We start from the raw sequence: 16,327 nt of genomic DNA on the forward strand, positions 1-16,327 counted from the left end.
CAAAACTTTGGAGTATAGAACAATGAAACATTACTGAAAACTTAACTTAAAAAAAAAACAGCTTTTAAAACTTTAAATTCTTTCATTTGTTATTCATAAGAAAAAAAGAAATTGGGCATATTTTATATATGTACAGTCCATATAATATAGACTAATTTTATATAATTTTATTTAATTTAAGGATCTTTACAACTTTAAGAAAGGATTCATAGACCTTTTTCACATTTGCACTTAATGTTTACACAGTGTGTTCATTAAAGACAACATTTAGTTTGTTTAAAAAAGGTCGTTTGTTGAATGTTTGACATAGTTGAAGGTCTATCCGATTTTGTTTGTTTATTTTGTGTCTAGTGTTTTCATCAGTATATGTGTTATTTTACAATTGCTATTATAGTTTACATTTTTAACTTTAGTTTAAGTTTTGACTATTTTTTATATTTTGGTTTAACAATAATTGTTTTTTATTTCAGTTTTTATCCCATTTAATACTTAAACTTATTTTATTTCATATTTTTTTCAATTACTGGATACATTTTAATAGTTTATTTAACAATACTGTTCTACATAGGGAACACATTTATGCTAATTCCTCTGACTGTGAGGTACATGGTTAAATAAGAGCCTGGTGACAGTGATATGTTTATAGTAATATTGTTCTACTTATAGACAAACCAATTATAAATACTTTACATGGTTGCTGTATTAGAATTATGTCAAAGTCAATGGCAAAGTCTATTTATATATATACAGCAACAGCTGACAGATGTGCTTTACAATGCATATACAATATTTTGCATTACAAAATAGACAGAAGACATGCATAAAATGTTAGCAATATTTTACAATGTGTAGTGAACATTAAAAGCCATTAAAAAGAAATGAGTTTTCAGTAAAGAATGGTAAGGGATCGAGCAGATCTGAAGTTGTCTGAAGTTGTCTTCATAGAGCCAGCTAAATGCATCTGCAGATAAGCTGAAAGTATCATTCATTTAGCCAAGACGTGACTTACTGTAGCATGTAGCTCCATTACTCAAATACAGGAAGTTCTTTTGTTCATTGCTGACAGGCTAAGTTTACTTTTGCTTTCTCTTGTATTCTCTCTACTACTGAACGCCAGAGGTAAGGCTTCCCTGTTTTTATCATATTTCTCCTGTGAGTGTTTCAGAATTGGGTTTGGAGTAATTTAATGTGATCAGTTTTGAGGTGAAACTATACTTTTGCACACGTGTGGCATCACTATAGCTGTAAAGGCCTAGAAATGGACAAAGTTAGCACCCTGCTGTACTCAAACCTTCAGTGTTAAACATGCCATTTTCATCGGTTTTGAGCCCAAATGCATGCAAAACAAAAACCAGAAAAGAGAATGTGGCTTTAAGATATTTACAGCTGCAAAGTGTGGGTAGAAAGAAACAGCCCACCCTTGGTTTTAGGATGGAGAAATAGTAACGGAAAACCACAAGAAGAAGAAAAAAGAACGTTCCACTGAAAGTGTGTTATTCTATTGAAATTTGCCCATGGACTCAAAATTTGGTTGTGGTCCACATATAAATATTTTCTAGTGGTTTTCAAATGGAAAAGCTACTTTTCTTTCGATCTTTCATTCATTGTATTGCATGTGTTCATGTATGAGCATCCAGGCAGATGAGATGCAAAACAGGTTTTAATCTATTTGAATTCAGACCAAAAATAAAGACTTTATTGGACATGAATTAAGCCAATATTAAACTGTCTCAATGTAGGTACCCCCTAGATCAGTTTGGGAATGTAAACAGTTTGTCAATGTGACAGACAAGATTGCAAGAGCTGTGCTGTTCAGCGTTCTTTCTTTCCGTTTGAAGTGTGGCATTTAGAATATGATGCTGATAATATTACAGAACTTTTAAATATTTGTATGATTAAGTTAGTTTTGATGCTTTTGTGCTCACACACACAAACACACACGCACACACACACACACACACACACACACACACACACACACACACACACACATATAATAATATAATATGATTGATGATTTATTTATTTCTATTTACACATTGCAGATCTGAACCAGAAACTTTCTCTGGCCTTGTTGCAGATGACTATTTTTGCGACAGCAGCTGCCAGCAGTCATAATACCACCCAGACAAGAATGTTTATCTCTACATTTTTTATAGGATTACCTTATTGGAAGTCATTGTCAGTGGCATATAATGTAAGAGCATGTGCCTCAAGACTATAGTAAGAGTAAAATTAGATGTGTTTCTCAATTATTACTTATTTCTTCACAAATGTGAGAAAGTGAGATTAGCACAGAACAACAACTACTTCCTGGAACAACACTCAGGAAACACACGTTTCAGAGTAAGACCCACAATTCATAAAACATTGATGTGGTGTGATCACATATATTTGCTAAAAAAAAAAAAGAAGCTATATTAAGAACGCTTAAAAAGGCATTAGGTCCTGACTTACAGAAACACTCATCTGTAACAACAGTATTTTTTGCAGACATCTGAGAGAGATTGGCTCATGCAGTGTTTCCTCTCTCTGTGAAACAGTGCCTGGTGTTTAGCACATTTCTCTGAACTGGTCTTGTGGCCTGTGATTACAGCTGTCACTACTAGAAGCTTTCAGCAGGTGTTTGAAATGGAGGCCCTGTGTCTGTTTTACCATGTGTTGATGCTGTAGCAGAGCTCAGAGAAATAAAAATTGCCATATATTTATTTATATTAACATGCAGCTGTTCTTTTAATTAAGAAAAATAGACAAGGAAAATAGTATGCAAATGTAAAAACTCTAAAGGGACTCTGGAATGGGAAAACAGTTTACGTATAAGGCCTATAAAAACCGTCAAATGTCAATTTTGAAGTCAACTCTCATAGTTTTTTATTTATTTATATTCAAGAAAATAAAAAGAGAACACTGAGGTGGACTAGCAGAAAGGGGCGTGTCTAACCGTCTCCGTCTGTGCGCGCGCGCGCGTGTGTTGATCAGGAAGCTCTGGGTCTCTGAGCAGCTTCGAAGCGTCTTGTGTTTCCTCAGGAGACCAAATGGCCACTTCTCAATTTCATCACTTAGAAACCATATTTAACTGAACTCATATATGCGAAAGAGATCAGTATAGTTAAAATCAGACGTATATTGAACAGTATTTGGGGTAAAGTACAGGTTATTCTTCCGTCGCGTGCGCACAGTGCTTCGGCCAGTGAGCTCGCTTTAATCACATCAGCCTAGCCCCTCAGGTGAGTTTTTACACATTTTAACACTATAACGCTATTTTCTGTTGATATTTATCTTAAAAATACTGTTTCGTGTTATTTTGGTGCCAATAATTCTGCCTTTGTGCGTTTTAAGTCGTTTGAAATTGGCTAATGGGGCTAGTGTTAGCATGGCTAACCGCAGCGATCGAATAGTATTTTTGATAACATTCTGTATTTTGGTAGCATAACAGGACAACTTAATGTGTCATTTGGTTGCTTTACTTGTAAATCCCGAGATAATTGTTCAGCTAGTTTTGTATATGTTTTTTTTTCTGAACACGTTGATGTTGATAAATATTATTTGTTATCATTAAATATCCTTAATTGTCATTTTAAAACAATCCTGAATGACTATCACCGTAGATGATCGTATTAAATCGAAGTTATAATTGTAATGTGACTGTATTTTGCTGAACTGGTTTTTTATTTCCACCCTTAACGTGAAAGAAGTGAAAACGAAAGTGTTTTTGAATGCGTCTCATAAAATGGCTGGTTCTTGGCTTTTGCATTGAAGAATAGTACTGTTTTCATAATATCTCAATCTATTCAGCTGCCTATCTAGACAGCAAAACAATGCCTAGTCAGCAGTTTGAGCCTGTAGGCAGGTTTGTTGCCTACCTAGACATCATTTTTAGGGGTCACAGTGTCTCTAAATTCAGTAAATTGGCTGTTGAACTATCCATCCACTACCTTTGGAGTCTAAATTGCTGTCTGGTTAGAGAACTTACAAGGTTTTAAGACACAGCCAGTGAGAGTCATCTCTCCTGATAATTTGATTAATGCAAATGTTTTTTCCATAGTATTTCTTGAATAGATTAGAAACTAGCTGCACTCGTTGGACTGGACTGTCTCTTACCCCAAAGGACATGGTGAAAATTGCTTTCCAGTGTTTCCTGTTCCTGATTTGACTGTCAAATCCATAGACTTTATGTATACAAGTCTTTCATGCTACATGGCACACCCTGATGTCTATCCAGAATAATGCTGCACATCGATTAACCTAGGCATCTCATGTTACTAGATAAATGCATCAGTCTGAAAAAGCAGCACTTTGAGATTTTTAACCTCTCATAAAGTTATTATTAACCAGCAGGTGTAAGCCATTGTGAGCTATATATTCTTTTGATCAGAAATGAAAACAAGAGTCTGTAGTATATATTTCAAATATAGTGGCTAAATGTGTCATGCTTCTATTGCAAGTGACTAGTGCAAAATATTGTAAGGGAGTGTGTTTGTTTTTGCATGTTTAAGAATTTTAAACCGTTTCACCTTCTGCTTTCTGGCTCAGCGGGTCAGTTTGGTTCTCGTTTTTTGTGGTTATCTGGTGCATACTTTTAGATTTGTTTTCTGTTAATGTTTGATTTATCCAGTCCACATGGTCCACAGAATTCATCCAAAGTGGGTCAAGGTAAAAAAAAAAAAAAAAAAAGACCTTACCGTAAATTTTTATCAGGTAGGAAAGCAAGTATGTTTGAGGACAAATAATATATTGGAATTGCATCAGTTACCGTTAATAGGAATTAGTTCAGGTGACCATGATCAAAACTGCTGAAGATTACTGGAGGGATAACAGCAATCATTGTGAACTTTGCTTATAATGGTAGATACCTTTAAAAAAGTATATTAAGCTACAAAACAAATACGTAAACAAACAAAAATAGAATAATAGAGTGTCGTTACTGTCCAATTTTCTTTTTACAGATTCTCATAAAAATAAATATTAACATAAAGATTTAATAAATATGGCCAGTTTCTCTTTTTAAAATTTTCATTTTATAATATTTATTTTTTAAGAAATTATTTATTTTGGGGGGAAGTTGTTATACACAGTGTGAGCAATAGAAATAAGTTTTAGTCCAGTGTGATAACAGTAACTAGCATTTACAGGAAAAAGAAAATCATCTCCTGGTCAAAATCACTGAAACACAAAGATTATAGCCCTAATAAATACAATTATTTCATTGTTGAATTAATCACTTAGTAAAAAAAAAAAAAAAAAAAAGTTCAGTTCTGCATATCAGTTGTTGGTCACTTAAAGGGTTGGTTCACACCCAAAAATGAGTATTTTATAATCATTCACCCTCACCCTCATGTTGTTCCAACCATGCATTAATTTTTCTTCTGTTGAACACAAAATAAGACATTTTGAAAATAAAATTGGTAACCAAACAGTTGCTGGTCTCCATTGACTTTCATAGTAATTATTTTTAAACCATGCCATGGAAGTCAAGATATATTTTGTTGTTCAACAGATGAAAAAAATTCATGCAAGTTTGGAGGGTGAGTAAATGATGACAAAAATAAGTAGTATTGGTAAATCTCTGTTTTGCATATGACAAACAGGTAAATCACATTGTTTAGCTGGCCTGATTGTTTTTCTTTTATTTTTGGTCTGGTTTAATGCCATAAAGGTTTAATTGTGTTTTATTTTTAGGGAACTTTTTTCCACATTTTTTACACTACTGTATAAGTGTTACAGCTTTGTGTTTATGTTATTTTTTTTTTTTTTTTTCAGATACTGTGAATATAAAGATGTCTAAGCCCCCGAATTCTGCTTCTCGGTCACGGTCCAGATCCAGGTCTAGATCGAGGTCCTACACACGATCTCAGTCAAGGAGTCGCTCTCGCTCAAGGTCCAGAAAGCGTCGCTACAGGTAAACACACATACGGCAGGTGCTTTATTGTACCCTTGAACCAGAGTGAATGAATATTCAGATAGCATTAAAATAAGATACCATAGTTTCCTGAAGGTTGCTCCTCCTCTAAGCCTTTCTCTTTTTTTTTCTAACACACCACCCCCTTTTTTTTTTTTACGTCCTGTGTGCGTTAGGCTAAGGCTAACGGTTTCCTTTTGTTTGTCGTGACTATCTCTTTCCGCTACATGTGGCTTAGCATGTCGATATGCATGTCAGTAAATGTTATTCTTTAACTGTTTTCCAATGAAAAAGCACAAACAGTAAGACATTTTCTTCTTAGCAAATGTGTGGTTTAGTCTGGTAAATTTGGACCATGGCACCTGTAGTTAAGCTCTAAACGTCTAACTTTATGCATTGCCAGATTTAGATAATGAATTTAAGTTGCAGTTTATGTAATTTCGGAAGATCATGATGAAGGCATACATTTAGGCAGCATAATCTTTTAGTCTGTGGTAAAGCGCTTGTCAGAGTAACATCCATTGCAAAAATTTACAGGAAGTAATTTAACACTTTGTCAAGGAAAGAAGTTGCTCTTTACAAAAACAATGCCATTTGTGTGAATATTGATTCTGTAGCGCCATCAAGTGTTCATGAATCATAACTGCATTCTTTCTCTCTTTTTCTCTCTCTCTGATTTTCCATCCTTCGTGTCCTTTAGCTCTAGATCAAGATCCCGTTCACACAGCAGGGAGAGGAACTATCCTTCCAGAGATTTCCAGAGCAATCGTGGGTATAACCGTGGTTTTCGTGGCTACCGGAGACCCTTTCAGTACCGGGGCAGAAGCCGTGGCTACTTCCCACGAGGTAACTACCATAGAGGTGGAAGCAACTATGGTTACCGTTCCAACAACTGGCACGGCCATAGAGACCACCACCACCACCACCAGCAGCAGCAGCAGCAGTACGACCACTCGTACAGCCCTAGGAGGGGGCGCTCACGTTCCCACACGCCACGGAAAAGATCAGCAAGCCGAAGCCACTCACGCCATTCCGATAAATCATCCTCTGTGCATTCCAGACGTTCCAGCTCTTCCTCCCGTTCCTCATCCCCACGTCGACGCAACTCTACCATTGGACGACTCCATTCTAAAGATCGCAAAGAAAGGGGTTCACCAAGTGAAAGCAAGGGAACCAGCAAGGAATCATCCAAGCCTACAGGAAGCACCCCAGAGGAACCCAGTAGCAAGTGGGAAGGCTTACCTAACTACGATGCCAGCCCCAAACGCAAGGCTGCATCTTCTGGTGGTCTGTCGGAGATCACAGTGTCTATCTCCGGAGGATCTGGCAATGGTGGTCCTCTGTGGCGAAGCATTGGCTCTGCTGGTAAAAGTCCACCGGCAAAGACGTCAAGCTCAACTGGCTTCGGGGGCTTCTCAAAGGAAGACTTGAAGACTGAAGACAAATCAGCCTCCATTTCAACCGCTTTCAAAAAGTATGTTTTTGCTTTTTTGGTTTTGGATGTTTTCCCTCTTTCTTTTGTCCTCCAGGCAGTTTTTAATCAATCATCATTCTCTCAAATGTGTTTAGTCCTTGTACAGCAACAAAGATCCTTGGAAGAATAGAGCTTATAATGGAAACCAATTTCAAAACTCAAATGTCACAAATGGGCATTTACCTGTGCTATGAGGTTGTTTGCAATCCCATAATTTAGGAGATAAAGTTTTAATGATGTAAGTATGGAAAAGAAACCCCATCCTGGTTAGTCGTGTCTGCATTGCTGAAAAGTTGAGCCATAAGTTTCCGCATTTATTAACTGTTTTTTCTATTGTAAGTATCCTTTCTTATCTTGATGTTAAAGGTTATGCTGGTTTGAAAATGTAAAACATTTACTAAAACAGTTAGATTTTTGATGGAAAAAAAAACTGATTAATTTGTGATCATTCACTTTAGGTTTTTGGCAGAAAAGAAAAAGCCCTTATCAGACAGGGATAATGGCAGGGGTGAGACTTTAAGCTTGGGCGACGCGGACAGTGAGAAGAGCGGCAGCAAGATGAGAGCGATTTTCGATGCGTCTGAATCTGGTTTTGATGGTTCAAAGACTGACAAAGGACTTCCATTTCTGGATGCAGAAGAAGAGGAGTATCGCCAGGAAATGAAAGACAGGAAGACTGAGGAAGAATCCAAGTATAAAGACAAACCTCTTGTCACAATGCGGGACTTAACCGAAGAACGTTTTGGGAAATGGGATGAAGATGTTGAGGAGGAACTGGACGAGGAACTTTATCGCAGTCGGAAGCTTTTGTCTAGAAAAGAAGAGAAGGCCTCCAAGAAGAAAGAAAAGAAAAAGAGCAGGATCAGTCCATCCTCACCATCGCCATCCAGAGTATCAGAGAATAGAGGCAGGGCACTGTTTCCAGCTGTAAGAGAGGCCTCACCCCCAGCTAAATCCTCAGCGAAGAAAGACCCAAAGTTTAATTTCAGTATAAAGGCATTCACTGATGATGGAGAAAGGTATGAATGTGAAGTCATGTTTACTGTTTAAAAAAAAAAAAAAAAAATTATATATGACATTTGGGTATGCGTTTATGACTCTCACTGCTTTTCCTCAGCTCATCAGGTGCATTAGCTAAAGAAAGACGTTTGTCGCGGGATCTTGTGCACCCTGGTAAAAAAGATCATGATGAGTTTCACTCGATCTTCCAGCATATTCAGTCTGCTCAGCTTCGCAGAAGCCCATCAGAGCTATTTGCGCAGCATATAGTCACCATAGTACATCATATTAAAGGTAATTCCAGACTAAGCTGGTGGTTGTGTAATCTTTCATTTTAATTTTGCACTTTATGCTTTGAAGTGCCTCAGGGTGCAAACCTAGGACCTTTCTCTTTTTTTTTTTTTTTTTGTGAAATTCAAAAAAATTGGCTTCATATGTGTGAACATTTTAAAATGGTGGCATGCATTAAATTACTTTTATTCCTACCTTATGAATGTAGCTCAACATTTCCAATCATCTGGGTTGAGTCTGAGTGAGCGATTTGGAATATACCAAAGAAAAGCTGCAGAGATGGAAATGATGAAGCCAAAGAAGAGTCCTGAGATCCACAGGTAGGTGTAATTGTATTCTGCTCCGCATTCTACTCATGTATCACTGAACGCTTTGTGGATTATGATTTAGATGTCTTGTTCCTCTCTTTAAAATATATTTTTTGCGTGTTTTTCCACAGGCGAATCGATGTGTCTCCCAGTGCTTTTAAGAAGCACTCTCACCTGTTTGAGGATTTCGAAGAGAGCGGCTACAAGGTGACAGAGCGTTTTCAAATCTGAAATTCCTGCCCAAATGTGTACCAGCTGAAACAGCAGAAATGTGCTATGAGGTGTATAATGCTAATGCACAAGAACCCCAATCTCAGTCTTGTATTACTGAGCGTTACGCTCTCACCCTCCAGCATTTGTCGTATGATTAATCGTGGGTACATACTTACCCAAACAAAATGGCTAATGAAAAGGAAGTGACAATTGATCCTGTGTCCAAGCCTTTCACTGGACCACTAACCAATGCAATAGTAAGTATATCTCCTCAAAAATGTGTCTATAAAACAAAAAAGTGAGGCTCAGTACTAATCAGCATTGGGGAAAGCATGGAGCATGCTGCTTTCCCATGAGATCTGTGCTTTATTTTTTTGTCCTAAAGTTTCACGTGTTTATAGACGTCTGTCACGTTTTCAGTGGGTGTCCAGTGTATCATGTTCCATCATATTACTTTCTAAATTTGCACACACATTTCATTGGTTTCATTGAAACTTGGACAACATCAGCCAAGACTGTGCAGTCATAGAGGGTGACTAAATAAAATGAGGATTGAATTTGGGTTATACCTAAAGATGGCCAACAAATATTTTTTCAGCTGGAATTTGACTTTCATTTCCATAAGTATTGTATCTGTGTGATAGATATTCTCAACCTCTTCTTGTGCCTAGGTTAACCCTTAATTTATCATATTCATACTAAATTAATGTTAAAGGGTTAGTTCACACAAAAATGAAATCTGTTCTTTTTTTTTTTGTGCAAATGACAGATGTTTATAAGACATCTCCCACATGCTGCTTTTGCGCAACGAAAGTAGTCCAATTAAAGTAGTCAACCTTCATGTTTATTGTTCGGAAAACATCAACTTAAAAAAAAAAAAAAATTGAGTTATTTGGGTTTGTAACAACCGCATGGAGAGTAAATGAGTTAAATTTCATTTTTGGATGAACTTTCCTTTCAAGCTTTGTTTATTTGAAATCACATGCTAGTTCAAGATGGAATTCTTATCTTTAGTTGTTTACACTAATGATTCAAGAAAATATGTTCATTATTTTGGATATTATTGTGTCTTTACAGGATCATGGTAAAAGGCATGAGGGTGATTCATTGGACCTTCGCTTGGCAATTGAGCGGCGTAAAAAGCGAGAGGGGGGAAAGAGTTCAGCTGGCTCACGCACACCCAGCCATGACCTCTCCCCTGAGAGATCCTCCAAACACAAGAAATCAAAGTATGTTCGACTCTGTGATTCTTAATAATGTTTGAATAGTAATTATTTTTGAGCCTGGGTCTTGTGCTCATTTTCATTTTGTACTGTAATGATTTGATGATTGAATGTTGATTTAACTTACCGTATTTTCCGCACTATAAGGCGCACCGGATTATAAGGCGCACCGGATTATAAGGCACACCTTCAATGAATGGCCTATTTTAGTACTGTTTTCATATATAGGGCACACCGGATTATAAGGCGCATAGAAGATACTGCTGTCAAGCATTTGACTGGGTTTGCTAAAGGGAATGTCATCCTTATGACACAGCGCCTTGATCCATATATAAGGTGTTCCGGATTATAAGGCGCACTGTCGTTTTTTGAGAAAATGAATGGATTTAAGTGTGCCTTATAGTGCGGAAAATACGGTAACAATTTTCTTTTAAAGTGGAACACTTTATTCATAAAACACTCTTTTTAGTTGGTGTTTGGGAGGAAGCACTATTTATTTATTTATTTATTTACTTTATATTTTAAATGTCGTACAATTTAAATTCTTGTAATTTTATGATTCTATTGTTCTAATTCTAATTTAGCCAAATATACAGACTCTATTGAAATTTTGTAGACAATTTCAGTTAGGGATGTTCATTTCGGTTATTTTTCCTAACCGTCAACCAACGCTTGTTAAACGATTATTAACCATTAACTGACAAGATTGTTTTAATTAGAATCAAATTAAATTAGAAAGGATCTGTGTCTGTGACCCGTTAAAAATACTAACATTTGTTTCCCTGGGATTAATTTTACATGTGCAAAAAGCGATTCACGTGGTCATATCACATCAATCACCTGCAGCGCTTCTGCAAGCGGAGAAAAACGTAATAAAGCTAGGTATTATATGTATATAAAACAAATAAATAGGCCTATACAAGAAATATATTTCTGCTTAATAAATTAAGAAAATTAACGAAAAACGCAGTTTCGGTTAATTTTTGTGCTGCATGAAAGGAAACTGATGGCAGAAAGCGGCATCCTAATTTTCTTTTGGCTTATTTTACGCACAGAGATTTGTTTTTATTGTAAATGTACACAAATACAGGCAAACTATTTATAATTCTGATTATTTTTATGTCTAAAAAGAGGAGTTGCTTCCAGAAAAAGTGATTGCGCTGTATGCGTGCACACAGTTAAGCTTTGCTACCTTGACAATGTAGTCTGTTCATTATCATAATAAAATTCAGTCACTCAAACATATGGGGGGAAAAATACACTGCTGAGTTTAAATATGTGGTAAAATCATTGCCGTTAAGTGTTACCGCTGTAATGTTATGCAAAACATTGGAACGAGTGAAGTACAATTATAAATAATAATTTGGCATTCAAATACATTGTGAATACGGAAACATTTTAATTTGTGTTGAATGAGAGAGCTAATGCTGGTTTCAGTTTCGTTTTAGCCTAAATTAATTCGAATGAAATGATTTGTTGTGGAGTGAGGGGAACTAAAATAGCCTAACTGTGTTTACAGTTTATTAGAATGTTTAACATTTTGCGTCGGCATTAGACCTATTTCTGAGTAAAATAATAAAATGTGATTATTGAGTGACATAATTTAATGATTGCTTATCCTACGTGACTTATGGTTTTTATACACTTTTTTACACTATATGCGTAGCATATTTTAAACTTGCAGCAAACCTTTTAAAATATTTTGATACATTTCTGAAAATAAATAAATTACCTTTTTAAACCATTTTACTGATTATATTAATCTATCAAAATTCTTAACGGTCAGCTAACAGTTAACCGGTTAAAATGAACATCCCTAATTTCAGTGTTATGTGTGCAATTCATTTATATAAACTTTGTACAAATGCAGGTCGTTTTTCTTCATTTGAATCTTATTATTAAATTTCCATGTTGCCATTTTGGCATACTGAATTATTTGTAGCTTTATCACATTTATTTGCATACATTTTCAATTGCAATTTGGTCTTTTTTTGTGCAAATATAGTGTTACATTGTGTGTTTATTCTCATACAGTTCCCACAGATGGAAAAGTGGCTCTGATGGAGGATTTAATTCACACAAAATCCCAGCCTAACACCTTAACCTAACTTTACCACTTATTTTTCCTTTAAGAAATGCAAATCTAGTTATTTATCTTCATATTTAAGACGGAGTATTATCACAATTCTTGTAATGACAAATAGAAGAAGGTATTAATTTCAAAACAGGCATTAACTGCAGACCCATTATTTTCCAGTCACCGATCAGAGGACTTTTAACTTTCTCATTTATTCTAAAGGAAAAGCAAAAAGAAGCGCGAACGCTCTCCCTCCTCCTCTTCCTCCTCCTCCTCTCCCTCCCCTCGTCAGTACAGAATGAGAGAGTACCCTCCGGAGGAGCACATGGAGGGAGGAGGGGGTTTTAACAAGGCCCGACTGGGGTCAAGGGAGTATCCGGGACCCATGGATCGCGGCCCCCGGGACTATGAGGGCCACATGGACAGGGGTTATGAGAGGGGCAGGGGAGGATATGACCGAGGAGGATACGACCGAGGAGGATATGACCGAGGTCATGGGGGTTACGATCGGGGGTTTGTAAGTATCTTGCAGTTCTCTATGACATTGATTGAACTTGTTGATCATTGATAAGTTACAGATGGAATTTGTTTATTTGAGAGACCTCAGTTGATTCTGAAGCTGCCCAGACAACTTTTCAGTGTAGGATAATTTATTTTAGCTCAGTAATGTACTAAATGCCAGAGTATGTTAGCGGATGTCAGAGTATGTTAGCGGAGTGGAGGGGCAACAGTTTGCCCTCCGTGCTCCAAGCATTCAATAATCACCCGCTCTACACTCCTCGCTCCACTTTATAGAAACCTGCTCCACGGCTAAATTATTTTACCATGCTTGAAAAATCAAAGTTCTGTTCAGAAATAATATTAAACAAAAAAATTGCATGATGCTAGAAGAATAGTTTTAACATGGTTTAATATAATCTATATTAAATGCCTATTTGTGTAACTTCTCTCTATCATATGGCAGAGCTTAGGGTAGTTACTTCAGAAACAAAGATATGCTGTGACTTTCATATTTTTCTTCATTCCTGAATGTATGCTCACGATTTATACGTTATGTGTGAGCTTGTGTGCTCTGTCCGTGTGCAGCACATTAGTTTGAGCACTCGTCCATCGCCATTTTAACCTTTGTATACGATCCACATATGTCGAGATAACTAATTGGGTTTAATGTGCGAGTTGGCATAATTTGTGCTTGTGATTGAGCGTTAGTGGAGCGTTCTTGGAGCGAGTGACAACCTAGCTCCAGGCAGAATCATGCTGCACCGCTCCTCGCTCCGCTTCCACTCCGTTCCGCTCATATACTCTGCTAAATGCTAAGCTAAAATTTATAAACGTACAAAGAAATCTAGGTATGCAGATCATCGGGGTTTAGGGCCCTATGAAATCCATTTATTTTCCCACAATTTTAATGGTTTAAGTTTTAATCAAAAAGCATGTTTTACCAATTTAATTCATAAAACATTTGATTTATTTAAATTATTTAAAAAAAAAAAAATTCTAGCAATAATAATAATGTTTTTTTTTCCAGATTTTTTTTATTCTTCTTGATTTGATTCATGATTTAATACAAATGTATAAAAATGGTGAAAATTAAATAAATGCAAACAACTTTTAAATGTAATCAAATGAAAATTTGGTTTACTCTTCAGGTGTGCTGTGTAAATTACAACAGCTGTGTTATTTACTTGAAGTGTGTTCTACTGTTCAATAGTTATTTTTATTTTTTAAGTTTAAAATTTAATTTTTGGGATTTGACTTGAGTTTCTGTGGATATCTAAATGTAAATTTGAATGTAAAATTTTTTTTTTTTAGCTTAAATGGTGAAATGCTGTTAAAGTGAACCATCAGAGCAGTTCTGAAGTTGAAGTTCATGTTTTCATTGGAGGGATGGGTTATTAGTAAAATTTCCTAAATTCCGTGATATTCCAAATTATACAGTATATTCTATTTTTATAACTGGTTTCCACAATTCCGTCTACGTTAGAGTTTTTATATTTGTGTCTCAATGTGTTCCAATGATCCTGAATTTGTTCCTCTGTGTCTCTGTATCTTCTCAATTCTCACTTGATCTGCTCTTGTCTTGTATTTGTTATTTGCAGCTGAGAATGAGAGGAAGAGGGTGGAACCGGGGAAACTACCCAGGCAACAACAACCCCCCTCCCAATTTGGGTGGCCCTTCACGACCCCCAGATGAGGACCCTGAATACACCCCCAAGAGTCGGAAATACTTCCAGGTGTGCTAACATTGATCTCATATACACGCGCCCCCGGTAAACATCACATTAAAAACAAAAACTGGTGGTGGGTTGCTTGGCATGTCACTCAGACAGTCTCTTCCTTTATAAGTGAGCAATTTTGGGACAGTATAAGCTGAATGGTGGCCAGTTGGAGAGTTTCAATTTACGTCTCTCTCATCTAACTGCAGCACGATGACCGGGACAAGGAAGGGGAGATGAAGTGGGTGGACACTCGGGGGCGCGGCAGAGGAAATTACCCACGTGGAAGGGGCACCTTCCTGGTTCGCAAGAGCAACGGCAGCCCCAAGTGGACCCACGACATGTTCCAGGGTGCTGAAGAGGGAGAAATTAGAGAGGGAGGCACAGAGCAAAAAGATGACGACAAGTCTGAGGAAAACGCTGCTTCCAAGCCATAGACTGATTCGTATCCGTTTGTGTCTGTTCTTCTCTACGGTCTCTAAATGGGTGAGAGCCCTCATGAGAAATGCAACTTTGTGTGTTCAGATGTTGGACTGCAGAACCCCAATTAGTAGAGTCATGTCATTTATAGCAACAAACTATCTACTATTATTTTTTATTTGATTTTTCTCTCATTTGTTTTTGGGGTTGTGTGGGGTGATTAAAAAAACAAATTCAACCATCTGATGGCTAAAATTTAATTGATTTGAAAAGTGCAATAAATCTGTGCACTTGTGCCTTAGATTTAACTAGTTTTATGATTCTTTAAAAATATATATATATATTTTTCCCCAAGTAGATTTCCCCTTTTTGTTTAAATTGCATGTAAATTATTTCATACATGCTGCAATCTTTTATATTTCTTTTTTTTGGTGCACGGTTTAGTCTCATTGGCGCATATCCTTTGTGGACCAATACACTGTGTACTGGGCCGATTTTCTCCAGAAAATAATCTGTTTAAAATGTCCAGATTCACTCTTCCTAACCAATTTGTTCTCGGCTATATTTAACATCCAATTTAGTCAATTTTCTTCCCTTAAATTATGCCACTGATGACTAAAATTGTCCACTTTTGCGAAATGTAATTTAAAAAGTATTTTTTTCTGTTTTGAACAACAACAAAAAAAATTGTCAAGTTTTAGATGGTCATTCATCAGATTTTAAAGTGTAGATATTAATAGAACATGCAAGACGAAGCTTATAATGCATTTATTGCATTATTGTGTTAAACTATCAAACAAATTGTAAAATAGTTCATGCTGCATGTTTAGATCATGTGGTTTTTGTCCATTGATCTCTGTACGCTGTACTATTCACTTGTGCTAGAAGGATATAACTGGGAGACTTGGCTGCTTTCTTTTCAGCGTAGAAATTCCTGCTTTGTGATGACAGACAGTACTGTAATGCTGTAACTCAACATTCTTTTAACATTTATAATCTGTTAACTGTGCTTTCAGTCTCCATGATAAATTTGAAATAAAACCCGTCCTCTGTTTGGTACATGTCTTTTCGTTTTTGTTTTGAGTTGCATTGGCCTTACAAGACACATCCGTGGGAACAGCTGCTCTCAACAGCTGGAGCCTTTTAGAGATTTTATGAAGAGGTAGTACTAGTTACGCAATGTGATATGAGCTGTTTCATGATTAAA

At 36.5% G+C, this 16,327-nt stretch overlaps 1 protein-coding gene across 3 annotated transcripts; it reads left to right on the forward strand.

Moving 5' to 3' along the window:
- Positions 1-1,095: 1,095 nt before the first annotated feature.
- On the forward strand, positions 1,096-16,179 carry LOC113119931 (thyroid hormone receptor-associated protein 3-like). 3 transcript variants are annotated; one of them, XM_026289678.1, is made up of 11 exons: positions 1,096-1,119; positions 5,761-5,899; positions 6,600-7,373; positions 7,832-8,392; positions 8,491-8,666; positions 8,872-8,983; positions 9,103-9,178; positions 10,262-10,413; positions 12,707-13,001; positions 14,584-14,718; positions 14,910-16,179. In XM_026289678.1, the coding sequence occupies exons 2-11, from the start codon at positions 5,778-5,780 to the stop codon at positions 15,135-15,137; spliced, it is 2,631 nt and encodes an 876-aa protein (XP_026145463.1). In that variant the 5' UTR covers positions 1,096-1,119; positions 5,761-5,777; the 3' UTR covers positions 15,138-16,179. The 3 variants fall into 3 exon arrangements, with proteins under 3 accessions (XP_026145463.1, XP_026145462.1, XP_026145464.1); XM_026289677.1 differs by lacking the exon at positions 1,096-1,119 and adding an exon at positions 2,962-3,227; XM_026289679.1 differs by lacking the exons at positions 1,096-1,119; positions 5,761-5,899 and adding an exon at positions 6,066-6,201.
- Positions 16,180-16,327: the final 148 nt, after the last annotated feature.

The sequence above is a fragment of the Carassius auratus genome, chromosome 19, assembly GCF_003368295.1.
Source record: "Carassius auratus strain Wakin chromosome 19, ASM336829v1, whole genome shotgun sequence".
Lineage (NCBI taxonomy): Eukaryota > Metazoa > Chordata > Actinopteri > Cypriniformes > Cyprinidae > Carassius > Carassius auratus.